Source organism: Saimiri boliviensis, chromosome 3, assembly GCF_048565385.1.
Source record: "Saimiri boliviensis isolate mSaiBol1 chromosome 3, mSaiBol1.pri, whole genome shotgun sequence".
In the NCBI taxonomy this organism is placed as follows: Eukaryota; Metazoa; Chordata; class Mammalia; order Primates; family Cebidae; genus Saimiri; species Saimiri boliviensis.
In genome coordinates this window covers 178,783,253-178,802,108 of record NC_133451.1, presented here as the reverse complement: position 1 = coordinate 178,802,108, position 18,856 = coordinate 178,783,253, and the positions used below count along the sequence as shown (strand labels likewise).

General features: G+C 34.3%; 1 protein-coding gene across 3 annotated transcripts in view; it reads right to left on the bottom strand.

The window, feature by feature from the left end:
- Positions 1-553: 553 nt before the first annotated feature.
- The window catches only part of LOC101050820 (DExD/H-box helicase 60), a 258,453-nt gene continuing 240,150 nt past the window's right edge, over positions 554-18,856 (bottom strand). For all 3 annotated transcript variants that reach the window (XM_074397006.1, XM_039479162.2, XM_074396999.1), the window contains 8 exons: positions 17,488-17,592; positions 17,071-17,212; positions 16,039-16,160; positions 10,532-10,679; positions 9,265-9,407; positions 5,930-6,081; positions 4,574-4,636; positions 554-1,283 (listed from right to left, as the gene is read on the bottom strand). In XM_074397006.1, the coding sequence (XP_074253107.1) occupies positions 1,184-1,283; positions 4,574-4,636; positions 5,930-6,081; positions 9,265-9,407; positions 10,532-10,679; positions 16,039-16,160; positions 17,071-17,212; positions 17,488-17,592 (975 nt within the window). In that variant the 3' untranslated portion in view covers positions 554-1,183. The remainder of the gene's footprint in view (positions 1,284-4,573; positions 4,637-5,929; positions 6,082-9,264; positions 9,408-10,531; positions 10,680-16,038; positions 16,161-17,070; positions 17,213-17,487; positions 17,593-18,856) is intronic.

The window sequence follows — 18,856 nt, the reverse complement described above, 5'->3', positions numbered from 1 at the left end:
CCCCTTGTCCCCAACCCCCCTGGTGTGTGATGTTTCCCTCCCTGTGCCCATGTGTTCTCATTGCTCAGCTCCCACTCATGAGTGACAATATGCAGTGTTTGATTTTTTGTTCCTGTGATAGTTTGCTGAGAATAATGGTTTCCAGCTTCATCCATGTCCCTGCAAAGGACATGAACTCATCCTTTTTGGATGAGACCTATAATATGGTACATGAAATGATGGTTTAGTCAGAAATCAGAATATTTTTATATCTCCAGACAAAATGAACAACAGGTGTTATTCCACGCCACGATAATCTATTTATAAAAACTAGCATACAAGAGATAATCTTTCAGTAGGATATCTGGGTGGTAGGAGACAGCAGACTTTTTGCTCTGAGAATAAAAAGTTTTATGTTTAGTTTACAATCTAAAATAGATTCTAGAACTGTGACCTGAGGCTAACAGTAAAGAGGCAAGATTATTACATATAAATTACAATATATATAATGAATACATTGTGCAAGTGGATTGATTGATAGATGCATATATTTAACACAATAAGACCAATGATAAACAGATCAAACCCACTTTATTTCTTTGTGGTTCTCCAGTCACTTATATACAATTACAATAAAGCAAATCATTCACTATATTTTTGTTAAATCATCACAAAATATATACCAAAACTCCTATTTATATGTTTAAAAACTAGTTTAAGTTTACTAGAAAATACTATCTCAATAACAGTATAGCTAACTTATGTAATCATATTTATGTTAATTGGAGAGAATATATTTCAGCTTCAGGATACTATAATCATTTTGTCAAGGCTTAACAAATATTTTATAAATATTGATGCTGGGGATAAAAATAATGAGACTATAATATTTACTTTGGCTTCACAGAGTAAAAATGGTTATTCAGTCACATAGGAGATTCTTGCATTTTCTTAGTCAATCCTCCAACTGCCTGAGACATAAGCACTATTACTCAGTTATAAACAGAAACCAAGATTCAGGTATACTAAGCAATTTGTGAGTATTCATGATAGAACATTGCAGGTTTGATTGCAACTCTGATTGCAAAGTGCTTCTTCTTTCCAATTCATCATAATGTATTTCTGGCAAGAACCATGAGAATCAAAAGCATGACCTGAAAAACTACTACAGAATTATTTTTAAGTGGTTTGCATAGACTTTGTTTTAGACATTGCTCAACTTTTCCCAAAAAGTTGTACTCAGTTGTTCAAAGGCTAAGACAACGTTGTCATCTTCATTTTCACATAGCTCACGCAAGGAAACGCTGCAAATGAGGAAAAAAATGCACCCATTTTAGTGAAATTGAATATTTTAAGAAAGGTTTTCCTTGGATAGGAAGAAGTAAGTAAATCCCTTTAGATGATGAAATTATGCTAGCAAAATATGAGGAATAATGATAAGAAACACATTTCTTCTAAAAAATCTTGTGTAACATTTTTTTAAAAGATAACAAGACAATCCCCATGCAGTTTTTCTCCATGACTATTGCCAAGAGAGTCTGAGAGGCTATCAAATTCCACGTAACTTGATCCCTTCTTCCTTCAATAGTGCAACAACACAAATTCTTTTTCTTTTCTCTATGTATCTCTTGTGGAATCATTTTGTGTTATTTATGATACTGTGTCCCCCGTATACTGAAACCCACAGGCAGCTACACCTATGATGAGACAAATATTCCTTTCTTTACCTAGATGTGTAAAAAGATAAGGAAAACAAGATACGGTAAGCAGAATAATGGCCCTCCAAAGACGTGCACATCATATTCCCCAGAAACTGATGAATAGGTTAAGTTACATGGCAAAGGGGAATGAATTATGGAATCAAATGAGTTAAAGTTGCTAATCAGCTGACCTTGAGATGGGAAAATAATCCTGGATTATCTGGGCAGGTTCAGTGTAATCTCAAAGGTAAGTGGAAGAGTCAGGCAGGAAAGAGTCAGAAGGATGCAGTGTGAGTCTATCAAACATTGCTGGCTTTGGAGATGAAAGGGAGCCACAAGCCAAGGAATGCTAGCAACCTCTGAACGCTGGAAAAGGCAATAAAAGCAGATTGTCCCTTAAGAGTCTCTAGAAAGAAATGCAGCCCTGATGACAGCTGGATTGAGCCCATTAAGACACATTTTGGACTTCTGACCTCCAGAACTGTAAAATAATAAATTTGTGTTGGTTTAAACCACTATGTTTGTGGTCATTTGTTGCAGCAGCGTTAAGAAAGTAACGTACAAGTAACAGAAAAGGAGAGAATAAATCCAAAAAGAGCAGTACAGCTGGGCTGATCAAGGGCTGAAAACTATCATGATATGACATCTTATCAGCCTTTTATTATTCGCATCTACCTTGTCTCCACTAGAGTTTCCGTTTTTTTCTAGTGTCGTCACTAACTTACCACAAAAATTGATCAGATCTGTCTGAGTTACGCCACATTTCCTTCTGAGTTACAGACTTACATTCGTGACTACTGAACACTTCCTCCTGATTAGTATCTCCCAGATGTAATGTGAGGGGTATAAATTCTAACTCATGAATTTTCATTCTCATCCTCAAATGTCATTCTCACCCTTGTTTCCCATGCATCCTTAACAAAAATAGGAACTGTGGTCACCTTTATTAACTGCATAATTTTTTTTTTACCAATTTCTTGAATTTTACTTCGTAAATACTTTTCTGATCATGCTTCTGCATATTTCAATTCCCTCAATTCAGACCTTCACTCATTTTCACCTGCACGACTGTTGCAGTCTTTGCACCTACACATTTCTGCCACATATACAGTCCGCATGCTCAGGCCACCCTCATGCTTATGCACTGTCCACACATTGCTCAGAAGATGAAGGCCAAACTTTTTAATGTTAATATATAGACTTTCCTGATATAGATCCAAATTCCATTTAAAGTCTCTTACAACAACCTGGCATCTTCCCCCATCTCTGTCAAATCCCCACATTCTCCATGTCGATGTAATGAGTTTCGAGTCTTTCCCTGACACATCAGCCTCCTTCTCATTGCTGTACTTTGAAAATACTATTTCTTCTTCCCCATAATTAAGGGCTTAGTCAAAAAACTACTTCATGTGAGACTCTTTCTTTGAATGCAAATAGAGTTAGCCATTCCTTTAACTGCCATCATAGCTCTGGCTGTGTTTGGAAGGTCTGTAAGTCAGCTTCTTTCACTACAGTGTAAGAGTTTGTTTGTTTGTTTTTTTTTTTTTTTAAGCAGGTATATCAATTAAATGATCCTTTGGCAGGGCATGGTGGCTCACACCTGTAATCCTAGCACTCTAGGAGGCCGAGGCAGGCAGATTGCCTGAGTTTAGGAATTTCGAGACAAGCCTGGGCAACAGGGTGAAACCCTGTCTCTACTAAAAATACAAAAAAATTATCCAGGCGTGGTGATGGGCACCTGTAGTCCCAGCTGCTCGGGAGGCTGATGCAGGAGAACTGCTTGAACCAAGGAGGCAGAGGCTGCAGTGAGCCAAGATGGTGCCACTGCACTCCAGCCTGGGCAACAGAGGAAGACTCCATCTTGAAAAAAAAATGTTTTTTGATGATCCTTTATAGCTCACATACTTAGAAGTGTGTCTCATACCAATAATGCTTCAATACTTCCTAGATGATGTATAAATGAGTGATTTCCTCGGCCAAGCCTTAGAGACAGCTTCCAAGTCTGTGGAGTTTCTTAGGCTGCTCTGGAGATTATAACTTGAGTAACCACAAGCCACTCAAAGAATACCCTATCTAAAGATAATACAAGTGGACAAACCAGTTTCCTTCTGCTCCCAAAAGTTTTACTCTCTGTATGAAAAGTCCAAACAGGCCTAATTCTGCTCAGATCCAAGATATAAAACAAGACTTGATTAGCAAGAACCTAATAATGGAGAGATGTGTGTCAAATTAAATATATAAAAAGTGACAGGACAAAGAAACACCCATAAACTATTGAGATGCATCCAGATTGAAGGCTTCGGAAAGATGGACATTTAACTAAGCAACATTAGATGGTCAATTGAGCCTAAGAATGGGGTACCCAAATAAAGTTTGGTATTGCTTGGGACCCTACTAGGTTTTGTTAAAGATGAAAATAGGAGGCCAATATGAGAGATTAGAGTCAGATGGAGCCTGGAGAAAACACTGGAGAAAACAAGAAAGTCAAAGTATATAACAGAATATAAACCAGAGACCTGATGGAGCCCTAAGGAGCCCTCTGAAATATCATGTCCTTGACACACATTGCTTGTGGCAATTGAGAATACAAGGATCCAGGAGTCAGTGAAGTATGCAAAACTATTGCTGCCTGTCAGTGCATGATGCCTGGGGCTGAGACTCTAGTCTGGATGAAACTTAATCTCAGATAGACATTGGAATTAATTCTATTATAGACATAATGCAACAGGTGTTGAGGAGACATTCTGCAGAGCTTTTGGGGAGCCGAACTGCATCGCACATAAGAAGCTTAAAGGCGCTTTCATGTACATGGCTTATAGTAAGGGTTCAACATTTTTCAAATTATAAATAAATTATTAAAAACTCTAAAATCAGTATTTAAATACACAACACACCTGATAGATTTAAGGGTGAGTGCAAAATCCTTCAACAAGTAATAAGCATCTCCTTCATTCATCCTAAGCAAGATAACATTTTAAAAATTAATAACACAAAACTTTAAAGAACATGTCATTTCATATTTAAATGTTGGATTTATTGATAGGCTACTTTGTCTGTCAAGATCTATTTCCCATAATCATTTCTGCCACAGACTCCCAGATATTGATTTAATCTATGGCAATGGTGATTACGAATTCAAGAAGTGAAATTTCACAACCATAGATAATAAAAATACGAGGCTGGACATCTCAGGAGATAACTAAAATAGAAAATTAAAACTCAGCAGGGTAAATTGGAACTAGAGACTCCAAAGAAACAGATGTATTATTTACTAATGTCTTAGCTGCTTTATTCACAATGAGTCACTTTTTTTCAAAACAGTGCTCGACATCTTTGAAGATTGTCAGAATTTCTTAACACCTTAATTCAGTAAAGATTGCTCAAAATTTTACGTAAAAAGTAAATTGGTGGCTGGGTACTGTAGCTCACTCCTAGAAACCCAGCACTTTGGGAGGCTAACGGGGAGAGATCACAAGGTCAAGAGATTGAGGTCATCCTGGCCAACATGGTGAAACTCCGACTCTACTTAAAATACAAAAATTAGCCGGGTGTGGTGGTGTGCACCTGTAGTCCCAGTTAGTCCCAGTTACTTGGGAGGCTGAGACAGGAGAATCACTTGAACCTGGGAGGCGGAAGATGCAGTGAGCCAAGATCGCACCACTGTACTTCAGCCTGGTGACAGAGCGAGAATCCATCTCAAAAAAATAAATAGGTTTCCTGCTTTGGTGTGACAGAATCCCCCACCCCATGACTGTGGTCCAAGTCAATTTCTTCATCCTAGGTAAATTCAAGAGTGTTTACTCCTGGTTACTATTTTTGAAAACGTTTTTCCTGCCACAGAACTAAAACAATTGTTATGTACTCAGTCCTATATCTACTCTTCTCAAATGTTGGAGAGCAAGGCATTATTTGTTATTATTTATTGTTTTAAAATTTATATTAATGAATAAATAGGATAGTAATAAATAAAAATATATCTATGAGCATATGGAGATATTTATATCTTTAGAGTACAGCATTATGTCATGTGAGCCGGCCTAAGTATCAAAATTTTGCTGGAAAACCACAAACAAAAATAATACTGAATTTGTTATTCTCTCTTGCCATTAGTCTCCAAAAAAATCTCATATATTTAGCATGATTTAAACTATACTTGAAACTGTAATGAGGATTCTTCCTTAAAATTCATTAAATTAATTCATTAGGGATGGAGACAGGGGGACAGAGAGACATAGACAGAGAGGACATACCTGTTATCCTGGACTAATCCTAGCAAGGAGCCATGTTTGTAGAAATCCAGGGCATAGGCATTAAGTGGCATTTTCCTTCCTCGGTTATCAAATCTCTGTGACAACAGCACTGGAGCCTGAGAGCAATTGACGCCGATTGTGCCTAGAGTAACCTGAGAAAATACGATTCTCCTTCATGTATTATTCGTGTATAAAGAAAGTTTATAATTTCTTATGTGGTGCTTTGTAGTTACATCCTTTAGTCACCATTTTTAAAGCCCATTCTTTGCTGTGAAAGAAGAGGGCGTCTTACCCACACATGGTAGTAGCACCATCCTAAGCAAGCCTGGAGAGAGGCTCAGCTCCACCCCATAAAGATTATTGCCTCCACAAAATACTGATAACACTTTCAACCAACCACCCACTAGACTATAGACACACTTGCTAGGAAAGAAAACGTAACATCATTTTATTCTCCTTATTGGTGGTAGAAATTTACTTGTAAACAGAGTATCAATCAGCTAGAGGCTTATACATCACAAGAAAATAATTCAACTGAATTCTAACAATCTTTGGAACCCAATTACCTAAATTAAAAAAAAAAAAAAAAAAAAGGAGGAAGAAGGAGGAGGGACAAAAAGAAGTAAAGTGAAAACGAGAAGGCAAACCAGTTTTTCCATGTCTGTTTTTTTTTTCCACTTTTTAGAATGATTTAATTGAGATATAATACACATACTATACAATTCACCCATTTAAAGTGTGCAAGTCAATTTTTTTAGTATATTCAGAGTTGTGCAACCATTACCACAGTCTAATTTTACAGCACTTTTGTCCCCCTTAAAAGGAATCCTGTACTCACCAACAGTGCTGGCCTGCTTCCCACTCTCTTCTCTGTTGCCCCAGTCCTAGGCAACCACTCATCTACTTTCTGTCTCTAGATTTGTCTGTTCTAAGCATTTGATGTAAATGGAATGATTGATAGAATGTGTGGTTTTGTTTCTGGCTTCTTTCACTTAGCATAATGTTTTCAAGGTTCATCCATGTTGCCACTTTTCTTTTCATCATAATCACTTTTAATCATAATTTGTTTATAATCAGTAATTGGATGCATTTGATAAGATATATTTATATTAATAATATAAACAGATATATTTATATTATAAATATAAACAGATATATTTATATTATAAATATAAACAGATATATTTATATTATAAATATAAACAGATATATTTATATTATAAATATAAACAGATATATTTATATTATAAATATAAATATATATATTTATAATCAGTAATTGGCTGCATTTGATAATATATCTTATTATCAAATGCAACCAATTACTGATTATAAATAAATAAATTATGGTCAATTTCTATGACCACCAGTCTGTCTTGCTTCCTTCTTTGGAATCTTCTTTCTGAAGTACATTCTGTGATATATCAGTTCTTTACTAAGAGTCTATTAGTGGAACATAGTCACTATAGATTTTAATATGTTTTTATTTTGCTTTCATTCTTTATGATTGCTTAGCTGGGTAGGGAGTCCTGGCTTTTTCATTCTTTTCTCCTAACATTTTGAACTTATAACTCCATTATCTTCTAGGCATCCATTATTGCTGATGAAGTGTTTGCTGTCTAACTGTTGTTTTTTGGTAGGCAATATTTTTTTAAATTGCATTTTAGGTTTTGGGGTACATGTGAAGAACATGCAAGATTGTTGCATAGGTACATGCATGGCAGCATGATTTGTCATGTGTGTTCTTTTTTTGGCAAACTATACTGTATGGGATCAACAGAACTCTAGCAAAATGTTAGTATGAGTGTAAATTGGTACAACTACTTTGTAAATGAGTTGGTAGTCACTTGAAAAGTTTAATAGTTGAATATTCTTATTCCTATCTGACTCAGAAAGTTATTTTAACCCAGAAAATCAATACCTAAGAGAAACTATTGCATATATGCACCAGACATCCATAGCAACCCTTTGTGTGATAGCAAAGACTGGAAAGAAACACAACCATTCAAAACAGGACAATAGACCAAAAGGCTCTTTGATATTCACACTATAAAGTATTATTAAGTAGTAAAAGTAAAGGACAGTTTGACGTTATAACAGGGATAAACTTTAAGGCATAGCATTGAATTTAAATAAAAGTGACTTCTAGGAGACTGAAGTAACTATTACTTTACTTTTCATAAAATTCAAGCAAACAAATATAAAAAGGGAGTTTCTGATATGTAGTTTTTAAAAAGGAAAATGAAAAACACTAAGTTTAGAAAGGTTGATGGCCTGGGGGAAGAAGAAGACAAGAAAATTAAATGTGGGAGTAGCATACATATCCTTAGTACATGGTGCCCATTTAGTTTGAGGCTTTATAGCTTATCTATGTGCTATAAAAGTATGTATTTGTATGTATATTTAACATTATATTAAAATATAATAAATAATAAAAGCAAAACAATTTAAGAGGTTATAATTTATTCTAGTAAAGTAAATTTGTATAAAGTGAGTTAGGTAAGGTAAATTATGTGAGGGAATATGAAAAAAAGAAATGTGAGTTAATAACTGCAAATTTATAAATCCTTATAAAAAGTTTTTCCTGACTTGTTTTTAACTTAATGACCATGGGTGTAAAAACACTTTCTTGTTGACACTCCATTTTATACAATTAAAAGAATAATTCATTGGTTTCAGCATACCAACATTTATTTGAAACTAAAAATTATATCATTAGGAAGTATTTAAATTTAGGATAAAAATATATGTGCTTATTTAAAATGCACAAGGTGTATATCATTTTCAAAATTAAGTGATAGAGGACTATGATTTTGGAATAAAATAGAGTTGAGACACCAATATCAATCCATAACATCAAATGTAATAAAAACATTTTCCTCAAATTTTGTATTAAAATATAAATTAAATTTCAACAAGTTTCAACATTCATATGAATTATCCAGGATCTTCGAGATGTGTCTAGCTCTTTGCATTCCATTTTAGGCATCATGGATGCAGAATATAAGCAGTATTCACAGCATTTATAGCAGTACTGAGACAGCTTGAAGACAGTTTTATGTGCTACTTTCATAGCAAACCTGTGTCAATATTAGTAGAATCTTCAGAGATGGAAGAAAAGTAGTAGTGCCTGGAAACTCCTGAGTAGTGTCCTCAGGCCAGTTCTGAGAAAGTGAAATCATACTGGCTTCAAGAGCAACAATATCTGTTGATATGTCCAGATTTTTTCTTTCCTTTTTAATCAGGGAAATTTGAAGTTCTTTCTAAGCTGCCTAGCAACATAAATCCATTCTTTCTCAAACATCTTTTATTAATAAAACCCATTCTTCACTTACATGGTTTGGAGTTTCCAGTTGAAGCAAATCACCATCAAAGTTCCCAGACAGACAAACAAATGGTGAAATTGCTACTCTTCCTTCCTTGCAGCTCATCAAATGAGATATGAGTTGGGAGTCTTCACACTCTTTACCTGTGAATTCTGACCATAATAGTTAGAAATAGATTAGTTTTGAACTCAGCCAAATTGTCAAACCCCAGATACTTTCTCTAGACCATGTTACAAGGGGAGCCATTCAGCTTCATGTAATGAAGACTGAAATGTTTTGTAAGTTATATCACATAAGGTAAGTAGCATAGCTTGGCACAGAACACATTAAATGCAAGTTGGCTATTAATGTTCGTATCACTATTATAAAAATTTGTATTACATTTTAGTTGCTTTAATCAATAAGAAATGAAAGACTAAATTTAAATTGTACTCTTATCAGAGAATTATAGTTATTACCTTTGTACTTTTTCTTACTGCACTCAGATTTGGCTTCAGAATCTTTCTTGAAACCATACAGCCACTATTGGTACGTTTGGAAGTAGTGCATGAGAATAAAAAATATTTTTCATTTATATCCTTATAAATGTAAAATAGATCAGACATTCAAACTGGGCTCTAATTTGTAACTGAGGCAAAATATTAACAGACTCCAATCTCACCCCATCTGTGATGTTCACTTTTTCGTGTCCATTTTACCTTAGAGGGCTTCCATCTATTAGCTCATGAGAAGAGCAAATGCTAAGAGTGTTAACCATATGATAAACATTATTTTAAAATCTTCATATATAGTAAATTGATTATTTAACACTCATCAAAGCTAGGTAGATAATGTATTCCCTTTCTCATATGTCTTTTCAGAAAACTAAAGCATGAGTGTGGAGTCTCTCACTCAAGATCTCACAGCTAATAAGTCACAGCCAGAGTTTGGAACCAGGAAAGATGCTCAGAGTCTATGTTTATGAACACTAAGCATAGTTCCTCTCAAGACAGAGTAACAGAATTAGTCTCTAGTTTCTCTTTATCTCATAGATGACTTACTGTATTTTCCAGGCTTGACCCTGAAGCAACACTTAACAAGATGGTTATAAATGGCCCTACTTAGTTTCCATCTCTTTTTCCCTTTTATGCACAATTTTTTTCTTTAGAAAGCAAAAGGAATCTCCTCACTTAAATGCAGGATAATGGGGTTCCACTCTTCTTTGAGAATAAATTATGCTTAGACAAGATTATTTATTCTTCAAATCTTTTTCAAAATAGAGGTAAAATATACTTACTGATTTTTGACAATGGGAGTTGATACTCCTGATTCATATCAGCCAGTTTGGAAACAATTTGTAGGAAAGTGGAAAAGTTCTCCATAACTTTCCTGTTATACTCATCTAAAGCATCACTGAAATCCTCAGGGAGATCATCAAGGAACACCTAGAAGCCAAATAATTTTCAGGGAGATCTATTTACTTTCTTTCAAAACTGAATCTTTGGAATAAAAAAGGTAAAGAACATGGCAATATAATTCTATAGTTATCTATTAATATTTATTCAATAATGTCATTGTTTTATTTTTCACTGGTGAAATTCAGGTAAATTCATCTTCTGTTTCTATTTGCTACTACAAAAACAAATATCTTATTCTTTACCCTTAAAAATATATTTTAACATACTGAATCAAAACCACTTTTAAATAGAAGTGTGCCCTCAAATAGCATTAGACTTACAAATATTTTAAAGACTCTTAGTGACACATTTGAATAGCAAGCAATGAGACAAAGTACATTTGCATGCCTAGAATAAATCTCACTTAGTTGTGAGCATTTTTTAAACTCTCACTGGATTCATTTTGCTAACAATTTGTTAATTATTTTTTCACTCATATTCATGAAAGAGAAGTATCTTAATATCCAAACCAGGAAATGACATAACAACAACAACAAAAAAGAAAACCACAGACCAGTATCTCTGAGGAATGTAAACGCAAAAATCCTCAACAAAATAGTAGCTAACAGAATCCAACAGCATATCAGAAAGATAATCCATCATGATCAAGATGATCAAGTGGGTTTCATACTAGGGATGCAGGGATGGTTTAACACATGCAGGTTAATAAATGTGATACACCACATAAACAGAATTAAAAATCACATAGTCATCTAAACAGATGCAGAGAAAGCATTTGACAAAATCCAGCATCTCTTTATGATTAAATCCCTCAGCAAAATTGACATAGACGGGACATATCTTAAGGTAATAAAAGTCATCTACAACAAACTCACAGCCAACATTATACTTTACAGGGAAAAGTTGAAAACATTCCCGGGGGAAATGCATTCAAAAGCATTTTGAAAAAGACTCTCATTCAAAAAGCTTCTAGAGCTGATTGATGAATTTGGTTAAGTTTCAGGATACAATATTAATGTACACAAATAAATAACTGTGCCATATACCAACAGTGACCAAGCTGAGAATCAAATCAAAAACTCAACCCCTTTTACAATAGCTGCAAAAATAAATAAATAAAATAAAATACTTAGAAATATACCTAGCCAGGAGATGAAAGACCTCTACAAGGGAAACTACAAAACACTGCTGAAAGGAATAATAGACATCACAAACAAACTGAAACATGCTCATGTATGGGTAAAATCAATATTGTGAAAATGACCATACTGCCAAAAGCAATCTACAAATTCAATACAATTCCCATCAAATTACCATGATTATTCTTAATAGAGCTAGAAAACACAATCCTAAAATTCATATGGAACAAAAGAAAAAAAAGCCCACATAGCCAAAGCAAAACTGAGCAAAAAGAACAAATCTGGAGACATCATATTACCTGACTTCAAACTATACTATACCATTACAGTCACCAAACCACAAGGTACTGGCAGAAAAATAGACACATAGACCAATGGAACAGAATAAAAAACACAGAAATAAAGGCAAACACTTACAGCCAACTATCGTTGACAAAGCAAATGAAAGCATAAAGTGAGGAAAGGATATCCTATTTAACAAATGGTCCTGGGATAGTTGGGCAAGCCACATGTAGCCAAATGAAACTGAATCCTTCTCTCACCTTATACAAAAATCAATACAAGATGGATAGAAGATTTAAATCTAAGACCCGAAAGCATAAAAATTCTAGAAGATAACATTGGAAAAAAATTTTCTAGACATTGGCTTAGACAAAGGCTTCATGACCAAGATCCCAAAAGAAAATGCAACCAAAACAAAGATAAATAGATGGGACTTAATTAAATTAAAAACTGTCTGCACAGCAAAAGAGGTAATCAGCAGAGTAAGCAGACAACCCACAGAGTGGGAGAAAATCTTTGCAAACTACGCATCCAACAAAGGACTAAATACACAGAATCTACAAGGAACTCAAATCAGCAACAAAAAAACAATCCCAACAAAAAGTGAGCTAAGGACATGAATAGACAATTCTCAAAAGAAAATATACAAATGGCCAACAAACTTATGAAAAAAATGCTTAAAATGACTAATTATCGTGGAAATGCAAATCAAAACCACAATGCAATGCCATTTTACTTCTGCAAGAATGGCCATAATCAAAAAATCAAAAAATGATAGACGTCAGCATGGATGTGGTGAAAAGGAAATGCTTTTATACTGCCAGTGAAATTGTAAAGTGGTAAAACCACCATGGAAAACAGTGTGGAGATTCCTTAACAAACTAAAAGTAGATCTACCATTTGATCCAGCAATCCCACTACTGGGTACCTACCCAGAGGAAAATAAGTCTTTATACAAAAAAGATACTTGCACAGGCATGGTTACGGCAGCACAATTTGCAATTGGAAAAACATGGAGCCAGCCTAATTGCCCACCAATCAACGAGTAGATAAAGAAAATGTCTTACATACATATTATGGAATACTACTCAGACATAAATAGAAATGAAATAATGGCATTCACAGCAACCTACATAGAGTTGGAGACCGTTATTCTCAGTATAAATGAGACCATTTTTCTCTTATATAAATGAGAGCTGAGCTCTGAGGACACAAAGGCATAAAAATGATACAACGGACTTTGGGGACTCATGGGAAAAGGTGCGAGGGGGTGAGGGATGAAAGACGACACATTGGGTGCAGTGTACACTGCTTGGATGATGGGTGCACCGAAATCTCAGAAACCACCACTAAAGAACTTACACGTGTAACCAAACCAATTTAATCAAAATTGATAAAATCGTTTCATCAATTTTGCCTCCCCTCCTATTTTCTTGAACGTATTAATCACACTTAAAGTCCTTATATGTTAACACTAACATCTGGATCATTTATGTAGCTACAATTATCAACCTCTTTTCTTCCTGCTTATTGGTCCTGTCTTCATGCCTACTGCTTCCCAAAAAACTACTGAAATTTTTAAAAATCCCCCTAAAAAATTCATATGTGGTCATCTGAAAAAGTATCTTTGATATAAATATAAAAAAGCAAATAGTATGTTTAATGTGTTTCTAGTTATGTATTACCAAGAGTTTATGTATGTGTATATCTGATGAATGTGTGTATTTGCATATAAAATATCTGAATCAACAACAACAAAATATTGCACCATTGTCCACTAGCTTCCATTATTTTGATTAAAAAGAGATCTATCATTCTCATTATTGCTTCTTAGAAGGAAATGTGTCACTTTATTTCTGTCCTAGGTGATTTATGATTTTCTCTCTATGTTTTAAGCAGTTTTAGCTTAGTGTTTTTCTATATTTATTCTTCCTGAAGTTGACTAGGGTTTTAAAACTATGGTGAGCTATCTTTCATCAGCTTTGGAAAATTCCCAGCTATTATCTTTTTGATAATATCTTTGGCCATTTTTCTCCGTCTTCTTTTTCTGGGACTCCCATTATTTATACATTAAACTTTTTCAGTGTGATTCATGTTTCTTATGCTGTCTGATTTTTTAAATTTCTTTTATCTCTGTGCTATACTTTGGATGCTTTCTGTTATGCTACTTGTCAACTTACTGATCATAACTTCTGAAATGCATATTCTGAAAGGAAGATATTGCATTTTCAGTTCTAGAATGTCCATTTAGTTTGACACATTCTAATTATCTACTAAAAATATCCATCCATTTACCAGTTTTTGTGTCTCCTCCTATTTTCTTAAACATATTAATCATACTTAAAGTCCTTATGTGCTAACACTAATGTCTGGATCATATATGGGTCTACAATCATCAACCTCTTTTCTTCTTGCTTATTGGTTATATGTTCATGCTTACTCACCTTTTCAGGTTTTATTTTTCGTTTTGGTTTTGCACCAGAAACTGTTTTCAAAGGAGTTTACAGGCTTTAGATGTTATCTTTCGCCAGAATGAATGCCCCCATTTTCATATGTAGCCAAGAAAGTGAAAGTATGATCACTTCAATTCAAGTGCAGACTGCAGTGGATATTGTTGTACAGTTTTAATAAGCCTCATTCTATATCTGCTTTGTCATTCCAGGTCACGACTCTCTTGGAATTTTGAGAACGAGGCTAATTGGTCTTAGTCTTCTCAAATATAAAAAACTACTGAAGATCCCCCTCTTTCCTGTACAGTTCCTAAACTGCTATTTAATTTTCCAGTCCTACATGGCTTCGAAAATGTCTTGAAGGGGATACAAACCTATCCATGAAGGCAGACCCAGATCCTTTTCTCTACTCAGTTTTTATTGAATATACGGGACTTTATAAATTATTATCTAATTTTTTCTTTTTCTTAGAGATGGGGTCTCCCTATGTTCCCCAGGTTGGCCTCAAACTCCTGGGCTCAAGCAATCCTCCCACCGTTGACACCCAAAGTGCTGGGATTACAGGCATAAGTCACCATGTCTGGCCTATTTTTCAGTCATTTGGTGTAGCACTCCAACATTTCATGCAGATCTGTCTGTTACCCAGAAAAGTGTATTTTTATCATGATCTTTTTTTCAAAATAGAGATACTAAATTTTCTAAGTTAAATATAAATCTGTTTAAACAGAACAATTAAATAATTGTTTCAAAAATGTATGGGTAGTGAAAAGTGTGAAGATGATAGATTAGAGCATGTGTTCACTGCTCTAGAGGACATTCTGTGAGAGCAAAGATTTGTAATCCAACATCGTGGGATTAGAAGATATATATTAACTCTTTTTGTTTTGTTCTGTACCACCTTCTCACTACGGTTGTCTAGTACACCAGCAAATCCCATTTTATTCTAGGGAAGTATAATAGTAATAGTATTTGATGTCGATTTGATGGTAGAGAATCATAACCAAAGAAAATGTTGCATGTTACAAATAAAATTGAAAAAGTACTTCTCTGTTTTTTCGTTTCTGTGAGTCAAGGAATGGTTTCTTAGATAACTATTCTAATATTTTCTAAGAGAAGATGTTATAATTCACAACGTATACTTTCCTTCCGTAGTCCTACCTAAGGTAAAAGGATCCTAAAAGAACAGTATATTTGGCGATAAAGATAGTTGTTTCACTTAAATGTATAAATAGCAAATATTTTCTTTAGTCACCTGATGTTATAATTTGATACAATCAGATGAAAAACATGAGTAAAATGTTGATCGTGTTTTTTCACAAAGACTTGAACTTTTTGGTAGGTTTACAGAGGGAGACATGAATTACAGATTAAATATCACACTGATTACAGAAAGAACAAATTATTCTACAAAATGAACTGTCCTCTGATTGCAATTTTACTGCTGCTGAGTCATTTTAGGTAAGATCTATTTAGTGATTTTACATTACTAAATTTTATCAGAATCATACATTTTACCTTTGATTGATAGAACTCGTATTTAGCATCTTGGAACTTTGGTGGAAAATACTGTCTTCCAAAGAGATGTGCCAATACTAACATTAGCTTTTCCATAACGTCTTGAGAAAAATGTTTTGAGCCTATAGAAAACAAAGTATCTCTTTGTAAATATAAAAGGGTATCATTCTAGTTTTTTCAAGTTTAAATGGAATGTCATATTACATTTCATTTCATGGAAATTAAAAATGTATGACAAATACAGCAATGGAAGAGTTACCATATATCTGCTAACAGTTTTTATCTGTGCCTTCTTTTCCGTTCTTGTTACCTATACCCTAATTTGGATCCTAATCATCCCACACACGAATTGCCTTATTTCCTGGCCTAGATTTTTCTCACGTTAGTCTATCTTACTTAGTGATTTTAAGAATGCCCTACAGATCTAGTGTTTAAATGTAAAAATCAAAGATTTTAAACAAAAATGTATTAAATAAAATGCATTTTAAAATTTACTTATTCTGGGTAAAATTTTGGTATTTTTAGGGGAAGATATGATTCTAAATTACACTATTAATATAAAATCTGCTATTTAGGTTATACTATACAATAATAGTCAAGGCAAATATGATTGGAAGAAAATATTCACAAATATTAACAGTGATTAACTGTGGATAGTGTAATTGTAAGTAATTTTTTATTTTTAACTTAATGCTTTCCTATATCCTTTTACTATGATGATCATATATTGTATTTAATTAGAAGAAAATATTTTCTGAAAAGTGTATATTAGTTAATATGTTATTATTCCTGGAGGCAAGGAATCACTGAAGTTAATACTTTGAAGGCATTAAATAGGTGTCATAAAATATAGCTGACTATCCTATAATATGTATGAGTAGATATTTATTTTGTCAATTGAAGATCTATAAATAATCTACATATTAATTGTATTTTCTTTATGAAAAATATTCCTGCCATGTTGGTTTTCTACAAATCTATTGCTATTTTTGTACTCTGTCTCTCCATAGATACATAAAATCTCAAGCTTACCTTTCCTGGTTGGCTGACAGAGATCATGGAAAAGGCCACTTAGAAGAAAACTGACAAAAACAAGATTCGAAGGTTCATGATAATGCAAATGTGATACAAGTCCAGCAAACCCCATAGGATTACCTTCTTGATCTAAATAGCCCTAAGGAACAAAAAGCAATTTATTAGTTTGAGTCAACTCACCACATAAATAATAAGTAACTTAGTAAGTACCAGTTTAAAATAGTATTCAATGCCAATATAAGAAATATTTGTAACTATTACATGGCCCAACTTTTACAATTATACCACTTATAAGTAATATCAGTCTTTGGATAGAACGTTCCAAAAGCTACAATTAGTACAGCATGGTAAGAAATCCAGATAGTAGCAACGATATTTCCCCACAAAAAAAAAAAAAGTGTAGTTAATACATACCTCTTTCACCAGGAACTGCAAAGAAAACACGAAGTAAAGTTTTAACATGTCCATGGCTCTCGGTTGCTTGAAGGACAGCAATGAATGCTTTAGCACTGATAGCACCTTTAAAGAAAAGAGTGCTTTTAGACACACAACTTTAAGTGTTAAGAAATATATTTGAAAATGATAATAAAGGATAGATCAATGTCTATTATACCACACAGATATTATAAATGTATCAGATAAAATTCGATGTATTTGTTTTATAGTGTTACATGGCAAATTCTTTCTTTAACAAAATAGAGCACAAACACACACAATTGTCAGAAATGAAAGTACTGCCAAACAGTCTGATTATAAAAGCCATTCCAGTTGTAGAGCTTATAGCTTTTAAATTGTTCTAGAAGAAACACGAGATGTTATCCCATGTTCTGCAGTATTGCTGCAAAAATATGTAACCAGGTTGATTTCAACCAATGTTATAAAAATATTGCTTGTTTTCCAGTGTAAAACTGCATTAAAGTACATGTATCTTTCAACTTCCACTAAAATGTCTATGAAATTAAAAAAAAATAAAAATCCCGGCATCACCAAAGTTGAACTTATTAGGCCTGAGGGTTATAGAACCTAGAAAAAGTCTCTACTTATATAACACTAGTGGACTAGGAGGAAGGAAGGAGGGGGGAAGGAAAGAGGGAGGGAAGAAGGAAGGAAGGAAGGAAGCAAGAAAGAAAGGAAGGAAGCAAGGAAGGAAGGAAGGAGGGAAGGAGGAAAGAGGGAGGGAGGGAAGAAGGAAGGAAGAAAGGAAGGAAGCGAGGAAGAAAAGGAGGGAGGAAGGAAGAAGAAAGGAAGGAAAGAATGAAGGAAGCAAGGAAGGAAGAAAGGAAGGAGGGAGGGAGGAAGAAAGGAAGGAAGGAAGGAAGGAGGGAAGGAGAGAAGAAGGAAGGAAGGAAAGAAGGAGGGAGGGAAGAAGGAAGGAAGTAGGAAAGGAGAGATGGAAAGAAGAAGAGAAGGGAAGAAGGGAAGAGGGAAAAAGGGAAGGAGAGAGAAAAGGAGAAAGAGTGGAAGGGTGGAAGAAGGGAATGCACTTTCCTTCTCCTTACTGTGGGATGATACTTTCTGAGGGCATCATATATGACCTTTTTTTTACAACCTCTTCTCTCTCACATGCCACACTGAGTCCAAGATGGCAGTGGTCAGAAAACAGCTGTGTAGTAAGGAGTGAGAGTTTCATGGTGGTTCACTATAACCACAGAGATAGAGACCTTATATGTAAAGTCATACTAAGATGGTAAGAATCCTGATGGCATTGCATACTGTAGTTTATTGTGATTAATGTCATCCATATATCAATGTGTGAGTAAGAATGGCAAAATTAGAACATGAC